The following is a 13,066-nucleotide window of genomic DNA, read 5'->3' as shown; positions in this document are numbered from 1 at the left end:
TCCATGGTGCAATAGATAGAGAATATTTAAAGAAAGAAAGCAGAACTCGCTAGCTTATAACATTTCCTGCTTCTGCTACAATAGGAGGCATACACATTGCAAGGGAACTCTGTTTATTTCTAGCCTTTGAAATTATTTTCTTGGCACAGATTTACTGTATAAGCACAAAATAAAAACTCCATCCACAATTGAAATCTGAATCATCCTCCTGTAGCAACTGACTTGGAGTTATTGGCACAGTGATTTCTGGCACAGATGAGTTGCAAACAGACCTGTTTCACCACAGACAGGTTGGAAAATGGGCTGGGAGTAGAAAGAAATTCAGGCAGACTCGCAGTATAATGCAGCACCAATTTAATGAGGCTGAGGCATGGAAGGAAGCAATATAAAATGTAAGGAATATATTTCCAGAGTCCGGTAAGGACAGCACCCACTCATCCCTCTTACAATGATATATTCAGCAACATGAGATCTTCCTTCTTTATGCTTTAAATGGACTGTACTACTTCAGCCATGCAGAACAACTCCTAATAATTACATATTTTACCTAATCATTGTCAAATACCAAAAAAAAAAAAAACAAAAAAAAAACAAAACAAAACAAAACACACACACACAAAAGTAGAAAAGAACAAGATATGATCAGAAATGTAAAGTAAAGCATAACAAAAGACAAGCAAAGGCCTGATTTTAGGGGATGTCAAGCTCTCACAGCTTTACTAACTTCAGGCAGAATTGTGGGTATCCAACAACACGTAACCATGGCCAGGAGCTCTCTCCCACATCGGGTCATGCTTCAGCATTTCTGCTCATCTCATCATGCCTGCTCCTCGTGCTCTAGCACGGCCCATTGAAGCCGCTGCGGTAGGTGTTGTAGCGGCGGTAGGGCCGGCTGTACCCGCTGCCCAGACTGGGATAACCAAAGCTCCCAAATCCCAAGGAGCTGCCGGAGGAGATGGGCACTCCTCCTGCACTGAGAGCACTCCCAACAGCAGCAGATGCTGAGGATCCCACAGTAGTGTTCTGGGGGAAGGAGCTGAGGATGGGTCCGGGCAGGGTCACCACCACGGGAGAGGGCTGGATGACCACCGTGGAGTCCTGGCACTGACGCACACAGGGCTCGTTGCAGCTGTTGGCCAGTGGGGTTGGGCCACAGGGAGTGGGAGCACACAGGTCATAGCAGGACATTTCTCTGGGCCGGAGGTAAATCTGAAACAGAGAGAAGGAAACAAATGCAATACAAGAATTGGATTAAACCCTTCCTGAATATAGCAAACTTGCAAGAGATTGCATGGGGAGCAAGATTATATTTTTGCTCCAGAGTATTTTCAAAACAGGGTTGAGTTGGCATTTCCTTTAAGGAGACTGCTAGGGAAGGTAACACTAATGAATCTTGCTCCGCCACTTACCCTGAAGCCTCCGTGGTTAGTAAACTCACCCAGGAATCGGGGCATGTGGTGATGTTGAAAACCTCGACGTTCCCATTGCAGAGAATGCCCTAACCACATGGCCATAATGCTACCCTGGAAAAAGGGAACTTTCAACACCTCCCCTTGCAGCTGTGGCTGCACATAGGAAAGGTATGTGTGTCCTAGAGAAATAGAGCCTCCAGATGAAAGTTCTCAGCTGGACCAGGTGAGATCTGGCTTGTTATTGCTGATCCAAAGCTTATATATTTACTAAACATCCAAAGATGACAAGCGTCCTATCCAGTGCTCAAACAGCAGATAATTTTTCCTTTTTCCTTCATCTCCCACGCTTTCATCCAAGTGCCATCTTAGAGGTCCCTTCTCCCAGTTTGAAGAAACTGGAAAATACAAGCCAACTACTTGAAATTGACAAGAACTGGCAGGCAGCTGAGTTCAGGAACCCTTCTACTTTTTGTCTTGCTATTAACATAAAGATCATCAGCAGAAGTTACAGTAGAAATCTGTCTGCAGGTGTTTGCTGCATGGGGAGGAGTTGGTTCCTGGGCACTCTTTGCCTGCAGAATTGCTATGAGGTGAGTTTCAAAGGCAGACATGGACTGAGGCTTTCTTCATGTAGAGCTGGCAACCCAGGACAGTGAAGGATAAAATGCAGTATTGGACTCCTGTTTGTTGCTCTTAACATCTGACCATAGATAAATTTCCCTCTAATTTGGGTCTGATTCCCCCATTCCATGATTTTTGTAACAGACCACCAAAAGAAAACTTCCTCTTTCATATGAAAACCCATCTCAGCTTCCTCTCAGAGAAAAGAATAAGCCGAATGTATGTCAACAGTACAACACCATCAAGGCAAGAGTTCAACGTACAGAAAGAGAATAAACGAGTTCAGACTTACCCTACTGTCCAAGGCAAAGAAGGGAAGAGAAATGGATGGAAGGAGTGTGAGTTGCTCAGGTTTTTATACTTCATCCCAAGTTGCCCAACAACTTGGACTGTTCTTTGTGCATGAAATTATTTATGAGCTGGTACTGATTATGTTTTTTTGCCTCAGTATTTGTGCTTATTACTGCCTTGCTTCCTTATCTTGTGGCATGTATATCTGACCACAGGTTTCTTTCATCTCAAAATATTCTGTGCCAAGTTAATTTCTGGTAACATTAGAATAATTAATTCAGAATTTATCCGGCCTTGAAAACCCTTTGGGATCTGCCTGGTGTCATTTAGTAGATTAAGCAGAATTTGCATAACGTAGAACCGTGGACAAGCCCTCCTCTGCAAGGTAAATGCTGTTGCAAATCATGATGGATTTTAGCTTTTGTGAGTGGGAAGCCAGTCCATGAGCAGCTGTAGTTGGGAGATTTCAGATGCTCTAAGGTTGAAAAGAAGAGTTTTCCAGAAAGTGGCAAGGAAGGCACACACACAATTCACACCCAACTCAGGCCCAAAAATTACAGAAGAAACCATGAAAAGTGCAAAGGGAAGGGCTGTGAAAAACACAGTGAGAGCTGAGAGGGACTGAAAAGGGCTAGAACTTTCTGCAAAGGCCATATAGACAGAAAAGCTTTTAAGTTGCTGATTCTTTGACATGGAAGAAGAAGAGTACAAGAAGAGTACAAAAAATCTTGTCAAATGAGATATTATGGAGCTATTGTATTTCTGTGGAAGACTCAGAAGGAAAATCTTATAGAGGATCTTGCTTGTCTTTCTCCAGTTATGGGCTCTTAGGAGCTTTATATCCAGAGAGTCCATAGATACACCTCAATTCTTATCTCCGACCTCATCACATCCACAGCTGCATTCAGATTAACTTCCATATAGGTGAACATGTTACCAATTGTTCTCAAGGAAGAGTCTTGCAAAAGATAAGACTTTGCAAAACTCAGACTGCAGAAACAGTCACACACAACATTTCTTTCTTCCATAACACTGCATTGACTTCTGCTGCCCCTGCAGAGCCTGGTGCATGGTGTTAGACCAGTGGCAGCCAACTGGAGAAGTGTCAGAAATATATGCAACCTCCGTAATTTCTTCACTTGTAACTTTTTCTGGGCTTTGAAAAGAAATTAACTTCTTCTATAGGAAAATTTTGCAGGATAAAAAGTAAAGGGGTAAAATACATAAATGATCCTTGGCACAGAGACCAGCACTCAGGTCTTTGCTCTCCTAGCACTTCAATTACTGAGACATGTAAATCATCACTAAATTATAAGTGTCTTTGGAAGATCCCCTGGGAACTTAAACTTGTTTGGCTTGGTCAGATGCTCCTCAGAACTTCAAAGTTTATCAGAAACTTTTATTAAAACTCCAGGCATGCAAAGTATTATGTTATGTGAAGCTTAAGATATGTGACCCGTGTTTGAATTTTCATATCTCTCTTATAATAATCTACTATCAAGATTTGGAAGTATAGACCAGTCAGTGGCTTCTAAAATTTATGCCACTGTTTGGGGTGGCAGGATTGATGGCTATTTCATTTTTAATTAAAAATAGCTCAAGGTTGGTGTCAACCATCTCATATTCCAAAGAGATTCTCAAAGAAATAACTCTCACCTTTTTTGGATTTGCCAACCACGGCCACTCCTCAGAACTTCTCTGTAATCTAAGAGAATAGCAAGGTTTTTCAAAGAGAATCTCCTCTGGTATGTAGTACTAATTTGGGGGAGTAATTTGCATGGCAACATTATCCTCAGATAATTTTCAGAAATTATTTTGTTCTTTTTTCCAACCTCTACTTGGAAATAAAGAATTCTTTCAATATCAGACTCAGAGTTTAGAAAAGGACCTAAAGATATTTTCAGAGATGTCTGTGACCTTCCTTGAAAGAGATTGCAATAATTGATGTTCTGAGACCAACCACTTCACTGCACAGTCTGAATGTCTTCATCTCCTGATATTTGGGCTGAATTAAAGTGAGTGAATCAGAAGTTCACAGCTGTTTTTATATGATCAAGGACAGGCCTGTATATTCATATTATAATTAAAAGTTTTTGCATAATGTGAGAACATCCTCCTGAGACACCTGTGAGCAACTAAATGGCTGAAGAGAAGCCCTTCATCAGGAGGGAACTGGAATCTTACTCACAGTAATCCCTGTGGAATGGCTCCAGACACACAAGTGACCCAAAATCTGCACATGGAGACACAGACACACGGCGAGCAGAGCAGTTTCCCTGATGGGAAGAGATGCAATAACATCTGAGTTATAATTAATTACCTTGTTCAAAAGAAAGAGGCTCTGAGCAGCTGAACAAATCTACAACGCTCTTTACAGCACAGAACTCTCCTGTGCAGCCCTTTCTCTCACTGTCCACAATGGGTTTGATTGTTCTCTTTTGAACTTCAGACCCCAATCTTAGTTAATTGTGCTAATACTAATGTTCATTGACCAACAGTCTGCAACTCCATTTGAAGCTTACCCAGTAAATTAGGAGACGTGGTTCCAGGCCATTGGCAGTGAATTCTGATAATACCCTCATGGTGCCAGCTATTGCTGTCTTAGTGCTTACAAGAGGAGATGTATTTGTATGTTAAGGTCCATTTGTTCTATCAGACTGGGTATCTCTGCAATGTATTGCTGCTTCTATTGCATCCCAATGAGGCCACGTGTTGTTTGATGCAGGTGGATGAATAATACACACACTGTGTGTTTAATTTGGGGTGTCATTGGGTATAGGCAGAGCCTCCAGTGTGAGCTTCACCAATTCAACTTGTGCTGCCCCCGAAGGCAGAAGCATTCAGATATAAGTAGATATATACAGTCCTCAGAGTTCATACCTATTTCATACACAGATGTTTTCATTGTTAATGTTATTCAAATACTGCTATAAAGGACTTTAAAATGACAAAAGTTTGAGGTTTTGTTTTGTACTGTGGTCTAATGAGCTTAAACAATTGATGATATAGTTTCTCTTTTTGTCCAAAAAAATGACTGCAAATAATGACTGCACAGGTAACCATGGAGTTTTTCTGCAAAGGGATGGCCTGTGGTGGTGGTGTTGTACCAGGATTCAGTGTGAACAGTAGAAAACAACAGCATCAAAAATGATTTCATGCTGTAGGGAAAAGCTTGTTTACTCAGCAGGGATTCTGAGGAGTACCGCACCCACACTGGGTGGGCTTTGGTTGTTTTCAAACAGGTGTTTGAATATTTTTTTTCAAATGTAGATGTTTAATTACATTTTAAATTCTAACAGTGTAATTAGCATTTCTCTACCCACGGCCCTGTGCTGGATCCACCTGCCTTGCAGCCACCAGGACTGATGAGCTCATACCTGCAATCTCAGGGCAAGGGGGTTGCTATCATCACTGGTAGAAACCCTTTTCACAATCCAGCATTTATGTGTGCCAGGGGTTACGTGAGACCTTACTGCAATTATATGCCAGGTCCTCGATTTTATGTTTACCTTCATTAGTCATTTAGGAAGGAAATGATGATGGCATACATGCTTGGAGCTGGAGATGCAGGAGGAACACAAACGTTTAAATCTTTTCCATCTCAGTAAGAAGAGGTGAATTTCCATACTGCAAATAAACTGAAGTTACAGACATCACCATGGGGTGAACATTCAGCCTGTCATTTATCTCCAGAGCCGCCTGCAGCCAATGAATGTATGCAAATACCTCTGCCAAACCCAACATTTTCAGCATAATCTCATGGAGATCTGCACAGAAGCACTAGGAGCTCTGTCTGCATTAGGAATCCCACTTCTTCACTGAAGCAGCCTTGGATAAGGTGGCACTGATTACAAAATAGTACTCAATATGATATACCGGGGGAATAGGTTTCTTTTTAGGGTACAATTCTCCCCAAAGAGCACAATGTTTCTCAGACCATAGTCATCAGAGAGACTTTCTTATGTACAAAAGAGATTCAATAACAAGCAGTTTATGTGCAAGCCTTTATCTCTGTGGTGAAAGCCAGATTTGGGGAAGGAAATCTAGGAAGTCTATCACACCAGTCTATTCTGTATACACACCTCTTCTACATGTCTGCTTTGGGCAACTACACGCACTACATTCACATGCACACACTACTACATACTACTACAGAGTATTCTCCTCGTATATGTAAGGAAGAAGCTGTAGAAATGCTGTCTTGGCATAGAAGTAGTAACCCAATATGAAATCATAGCATTTAATTACTGAAAGTAAATAGATATATGGTCAGAAACTTTATCAGGAGCAGGCTGCTCATGGACATAAGACAGCCAACAAGCACCAGAAGACTTGTGTGATGCAGCATAACTTTAATAAGCAAGAAGTGGAATAAAAAAGCAAAGTATAAGCACATCATGGATTCAGGAAGACAACAGCTGATGCATCTTTTCATCCTAGGTTTCATTTTTTAGCGTTACCATGTACTGAAACAATAAAGTCTCGGATACAGGAAAAAAAGTTCATTAGAAACATGAAGAATCCAAAATATAAGACGAAAAAAAAGGCCTGATTTTAGGGGATGCCAAGGTCCCACAGCTCCGTTAACTTGAGGTGGAATTGTGGGTGTTCAATAACACATAACCATGGCCAGGAGCTCTCTCCCACATCGGGTCATGCTTCAGCATTTCTGCTCATCTCATCATGCCTGCTCCTCGTGCTCTAGCACGGCCCATTGAAGCTGCTGCGGTAGGTGTTGTAGCGGCGGTAGGGCCGGCTGTACCCGCTGCCCAGACTGGGATAACCAAATCCCAAGGAGCTGCCGGAGGAAATGGGCACTCCCTCGGAGCTGAGGGTGCTGCCCACAGCTGCGGAGGTGGAGGATCCCACAGCGGTGTTCTGGGGGAAGGAGCTGAGGATGGGTCCGGGCAGGGTCACCACCACCGGAGGTGGCTGGATGATGTAGGTGGACTCTTGGCACTGCTGGGCACAGGGCTCGTTGCAGCTGTTGGCCAATGGGGTTGGGCCACATGGGGTGGGAGCACACAGGTTGTTTGAGGACATGTCTGCAGGATGGAGAGTCGTCTGAAATACAGGACCGGAAAGCACATGCAATAGAAGCTCTTTGTTGAATTTACAAAACTCAGATATGGGGTTAACAGATATGGAAGTAATGAGACAAAGTGGCTAAATGGTAATTATTTCTTAGATCAAAACCCACAGTGTGCAGTCTGAATATAACATAGCGACTTCCCTTATTCTTCTCAAAGTTTCCAGAGCTTTTGGCCTCTGAACTCTGCTGCTGATCATATAAGTCCCCCCCCTGCACCCACACAGTGAACCCTTGAGGGTTTCCCCTTCCCCAGCCTTCTAGATGGAATCACTGCAAGTATCATGGGAGATGGAGGACAACAGCTGCAGCTGCAGGCAGGGCTGGAAATGCTGAGCCTTATCATGACACTTATCTTGGTTTAGTGCCTTAGTGCACAGATTTATTCTCTAACAGCCCAACCAGAAGCATTTGCAAAACTGTAGAAAAGTGTTTTAGAAGCACCTTCACAGAATCACAGAATGGCCAGGGTTGGAAGGGACCTCAAGGATCATGAATCTCCAACCCCCCTGCCACCTTCTTCTCCCAAAAGTTTAATGAACAAAACAGGCCAACATAGAGTAGGAAAAAAAGGATTGCTTTCTCAACAAGTTTTTTGCCCAAATTCATTTTCAGTGAGGCTTCTAGAACCCATCTCTCCTGCCTGTGGAAAAGAGGATTTCAGATATATTCTGGAAGTCAGACCAGATTTATCTGTTGGCTAGTTCCAATATCTAAGACAAGACTACATATTCCCAGCCAGGTCCTTCAGTACTAGTACTTTAGTGCTATACCAGACTCTAAAATGAAGCATGGAGATGCATGTTCTGAGGGTATTGCCAATATCCAAGTCTTTCCTTGTTACACCCTGCTTCACAAATAAGACTTTTCTATTTGACAGAAATATACCTTTCTAATTTTCCTCTCCAAAAGGAAAAAAAAAGAAAAAAGAACCAAGCGATATTTATGAAGAACTAAGAACAACAAAAAGCAGTCATCAAAGTAACATTTAGCATTTAAAAAGACTTTGGGTGGATTCAGACTTACCTGTTCACCTGGCGAATAGGGCAAGAGATGTGGATGGAAGAGCCTTGTGTTCTATAGGTTTTTATACTGCATTCCAGATTGCCTGCAGTCCTAGGACATATGCTACCCATGAAATTATTTAATGATCCATACTTTGGCATGCAAAATTCTCCAAATAGGTTAATTCTTTTTCTTTTTTTTTCCCCCCCAAAATGTCTTCTGGTATTTCGCTATTTTTCCCCTCCCCTTATTATGCTCATTCCAGTACAGACAAAGCTTTCATCTTCACCAATGTGCACCCATCCTTGGAAGACTGTGGTGATTCATTTCAATTTCAGCAATAATTATATTGTTTCCTAGGGCCAATGTACATTTCATGTTTCACTTTAGTCATCAAAACACTGCTTAAGGGAAGTGTATGAGATGCATAGTTCTTATTCAGGACTTCACTCCTTTAGGTGAATAATCGTTAAGCTCTAAGGTGGGAGCCTGTGTTCAGTTCATGAGCATTTTCATGTCAAGGGCTTAGTCTGACCAGAGAACGAGATGCATCATAAATATTCCCAAATTTTGCATTTCTGCATTATTTCAATCCCACACAGACGTACAGTTGAGAAGCACCAGATTTCCATAAGTATTACAAGAGGTAAAGATAATTAAGACCAGTGAGAATTGCTGACCAGAGACAATAAAACACTTTCTGACCCAGATTTTATTTCCAGTTTGTATGAGCACAGCTGATGCAGACACAGGTCTGCATTTTTTGACTTCTTTGTCCATGCAAAACTCTAGCAACCACAATCTAATGAAAAAATGCTGTGACTTGGCCTTATTATTTAGGGACATTTATTGACTGCCTCTAATTTTCAATCTGATATCTGCATAGTGTTTCATCTGAAGAATCACCATCATTATTACATGAAACCCTACTAAGTCAAGGAGATGTGCAGCAATCTTCACATCAAGTTAGATACAAATGTGGAGTCATCTCGTCTAGTTGAGATATTATCACACTCTTGGTATCTCAGTTTGAGGTGCAACTGCTATCACCTGGAGACGTATGCAGACCAGTTCTGAACCTGATTTCTCAGGTCTTTCACAAAGAGAATCTATAACTCCCTTCCGTATCATCTCAGACCACAGATATGAATAGCATTTCCCAAATCATCTTGAGAACACACATGAATTTTAAACAATTTTTTAGTATTACCCTCACATGAGTTTAACTGTGGAGTCATTGTGGAAAAAAAAATTACCTTTTTGCCATCACATTTATTCCCCTTGAAGCAGACTTCACTGTAGCAGTGGTTATACTCCAGACTGGTGCAAGTTCATTGCAAAATTGGAATACATATTTACAATTTTAGTTTTTTTGTTGTTGTTGTTTGCTTTATTTATTTATCTGTATATTTATTCATTTATTTATTAGCTTTAGTACTGTAGAGATATTCTGCACAGTTACTCCTTTATCCACTGCACAAGATGCAAGGTTTGAACCTCTCCTTGGAGAAGTTACTGAACATTGTGTATGAGAACTCAGTGATACCTGAGAAATAGAATTCATTTGGTCTTATGTTACTTAAGAACCTAAAGAAGAAAGGGCTCAGAATCCTTTGCCATTTCCATTAACAATGTGCATATTCGTGTAATTAAGTTATCAATTGCTCATGATGTGCAATGAAGTTTGAACACTCTCATGGTCCATTTAATAGGATATCTTTAAAACCTCCTATCCAAGATCATCTTTTGTCATCTAGGTTTATATAGTGTAGAAATTTGTAATTTAGTAGACTCTATGAAAACTATCTCTGAACTATTGAAGAGAAATCAACTTTTTTACAAATTTTAAGCAGTTTTTCCTATTTTAGTAACATTATCTAAAGTGACCCGCATACACACTTAAGTCGTTCCCTCCCTTTCCAGACCTACGTAATGATACCAATTCATAAATAAATATGTTGCACCCATGCTTTTGAAACACAAGTTCTCTGCAGCACTAGGTATTTATTGGCAACCTGAATAATTAATTTTCCCATAAAGCATGCAACGACGTCCATAGATGTTGCTTTCAACACTTCTGTTCTGCTTCCTTTTATTAATACAAGAGCTTCAATTTGGTATACTAACTCATTTCAAAACCCAACACTAAGATCACAGCAGTATTTTCAAAAAGACTCCAGAATTGTCTTCTGGTGGTGAACTGACTCCAGACTGGTCTGGTTGGCTCTAAGAAATCATCCAAGAGGCTTGGAACCCGCCTTGGAATTATATGTATTTTTTAAAGAATGGTGAACAAATTAGATGGCAATTGTACTTAACTAGGTCAGACAGAGAACCGCACACAAAGAGCTTTAATAAATGTCTTGGATTCAATCTTAGATTGTACTTCCAAGACACCTGCAAGGTAACAAATTGCTGAGGAACAGGAAAGAATGCTTCATTAGACTGAGCTTTGACTCATTTCATACTGACACTAATGGAAGTATCAGAAATAAAAAGAACCCATAAACTGTGAAGATGAAAGGGTTTTAAATGGGTAGAGTATGTTTCTCACGCAACGCCAAGACAAACTTAGACTGGAAAACTAAAAGCAGAATAATTTCATTATCAAGAAAAGACTCAATTTGAAAAAACATACATGAAAACTAATTGGTTCATGGAATTAAGGATGCCTCACTAGTCTCAAATAGGCTGAGAAGTTTATAAAATTCCATAATCATACTTAAAACATCCATTTCTCCTATCTTAACATGCAGAGGGGATGTGGATTTCAAGCTGACATTCACATTCTTCAAGAGCTATCTAATGAAATGTTTAATAAAGGCTTTAACCTCTTGCATAAACACTCCTTAGGGCCATAGCATCCAAAGGTGGATTCATTCCAGGGGATATATTTATTTAAATATAACAACCAGTGTTAAAAATAACAACCAGTGTTAATAAACAGACTTAAAGAAATAAGACGAAGAGCTTCTCCAAGCTCCTTCATTCACAGAATCATACAATCATAAAATCACGAAGACTGGAAAAGACCTCCAAGATCATCTAGCCCAACCATCTACCTCCCACCAGTATTTCCCCACTAAACCATGTCCCTTAGTTCCACATCAAGACAGCACCACAAAACAGACCACTCAGGATACGCCACTGTAGGACACAGGCCTCTTGCCCAGGCTTCTCATTCTTCTGAAGCACATTTATATATTTTTAATGCTACATGTGTATCACAGAAGACACCTCCACGCCACCAAGAACAAAAGCATTCCTGGATGTATATCAATATGATCAGTGATTCTTCACAAATCTGAGTGAATACCTAATTCCTTCAATCACATCAATTTTGTCAACAGGGTGACATAGATTCAAGTACACATCCTACTCAGTATGACTATTCCTAATCAGACAATTCCCTTACTCAGGTGAGAATTTACAGCTTGATTACTGCAGATTATTTTTGTCATGTAATGGTATATTTCACCATAAACAAAGAGGAACAAGGACTGAAAAAAAAAGACAAACATAAAACAACTTAAGATGCAACATCAGTTTAATGAAAAAGTTATAAAGTACTCTACAATAAAAAGCAAAATATAAGTTTACATGAAGGAAGGAAACCATTTAAGCCATTCTAAATGAAGAACAGAAAGCAAGATTGACTTCCTACACATGAATTAAGAACCCTAAACTGATAATTTATAAGCAGAGCATTAAATAAAACCAATCAGAAACCAAAATTTAAATGCACGAAAAAATGTACCACAAGAAAATTTTTGAAAATGAAATATCCATCATTATTCCAATCAGAACAGGATGGTAATTTATCTTCCATCTCTGCTTTGCAGGAGGGCACAAAGATGCTCAGCCCATCTGGAAACTTCGGCCAGCAGCACCGTTCACAGTCCGGTGCCTGACTTTGGGCTTCCTCAGGGATAAGCTCATGGGAAATGGGTGTTGCCTTTAATAGGGCAGGCATCTCCTGCTAGAGAAGCGGCTGCCCAGGCCAGAGAGGCCAAAGCCACCGGAGGAGATGGGCACGCCCTCCTCACTCAGGATGCTGCCAACAGCAGCGGAGGTGCTGGAGCCCACAGCGGTGTTCTGGGGGAAGGAGCTGAGGATGGGTCCGGGCAGGGTGACCACAACGGGAGAGGGCTGGATCACCACCCGGGAGTCCTGGCACTGGCGCACACAGGGCTCGTTGCAGCTGTTGGCCAGCGGGGTCGGGCCACAGGGACGGCACAGATCGAAGCAGGACATGGCTGTGGGATGGAGGTGGACCTGGAGAGGGGACAGCAAAACAGCGTGAGCAGCAGACTGATGGTCTGCTCACAAGGCAGGAGGCAAAGACTGGGGGGCAGGGACATGTAGAGCTGGGAGAAATAGACTCTTAGCAGCCTAGATACCCAAGAGCCCAATCAGAGTCAGCCTGAAGCCTTATCCCACCTCCCCAGACATTGGCATGCAGAAAAGAGTTGGTGGGAGCCCCGTCAAAGAGTAAGGCTCACACCAAGGCTTGCATAGAGGGAAAGGCACATTGGAAAACAGAAGAGCAAGAGGAGAAGCAGAGAAAGATGAGGGTGAGAAGAAGGCCACTGCAGCTCACCTTGTTCACCAAGGAGGAGAAGGCAAGAGAAGTGGATGAGGGGGCCTG

At 41.5% G+C, this 13,066-nt stretch overlaps 2 protein-coding genes across 2 annotated transcripts; both read right to left on the bottom strand.

Annotated features, from left to right (window-relative positions):
* Positions 1–837: 837 nt before the first annotated feature.
* On the bottom strand, positions 838–1,454 carry LOC122190697 (feather keratin 4). Its single transcript, XM_042890785.1, has 2 exons — positions 1,410–1,454; positions 838–1,209 (listed from the first exon to the last, which is right to left on the bottom strand). Exons 1-2 carry the CDS (start codon positions 1,452–1,454, stop codon positions 838–840), a joined length of 417 nt encoding a protein of 138 aa, XP_042746719.1.
* A 10,921-nt stretch (positions 1,455–12,375) lies between these two features.
* On the bottom strand, positions 12,376–12,695 carry LOC122190696 (feather keratin 4). The gene has a single exon (XM_042890784.1). It carries the CDS (start codon positions 12,670–12,672, stop codon positions 12,376–12,378), a length of 297 nt encoding a protein of 98 aa, XP_042746718.1. The 5' UTR covers positions 12,673–12,695.
* Between the last annotated feature and the right edge of the window lie 371 nt (positions 12,696–13,066).

The sequence above is a fragment of the Lagopus leucura genome, unplaced genomic scaffold (genome assembly GCF_019238085.1).
Source record: "Lagopus leucura isolate 7727_CA_CO unplaced genomic scaffold, USGS_WTPT01 35307-0_obj-0_obj, whole genome shotgun sequence".
Classification (NCBI taxonomy): Eukaryota; Metazoa; Chordata; class Aves; order Galliformes; family Phasianidae; genus Lagopus; species Lagopus leucura.
This window is presented reverse-complemented; position numbering and strand designations above follow the sequence as displayed.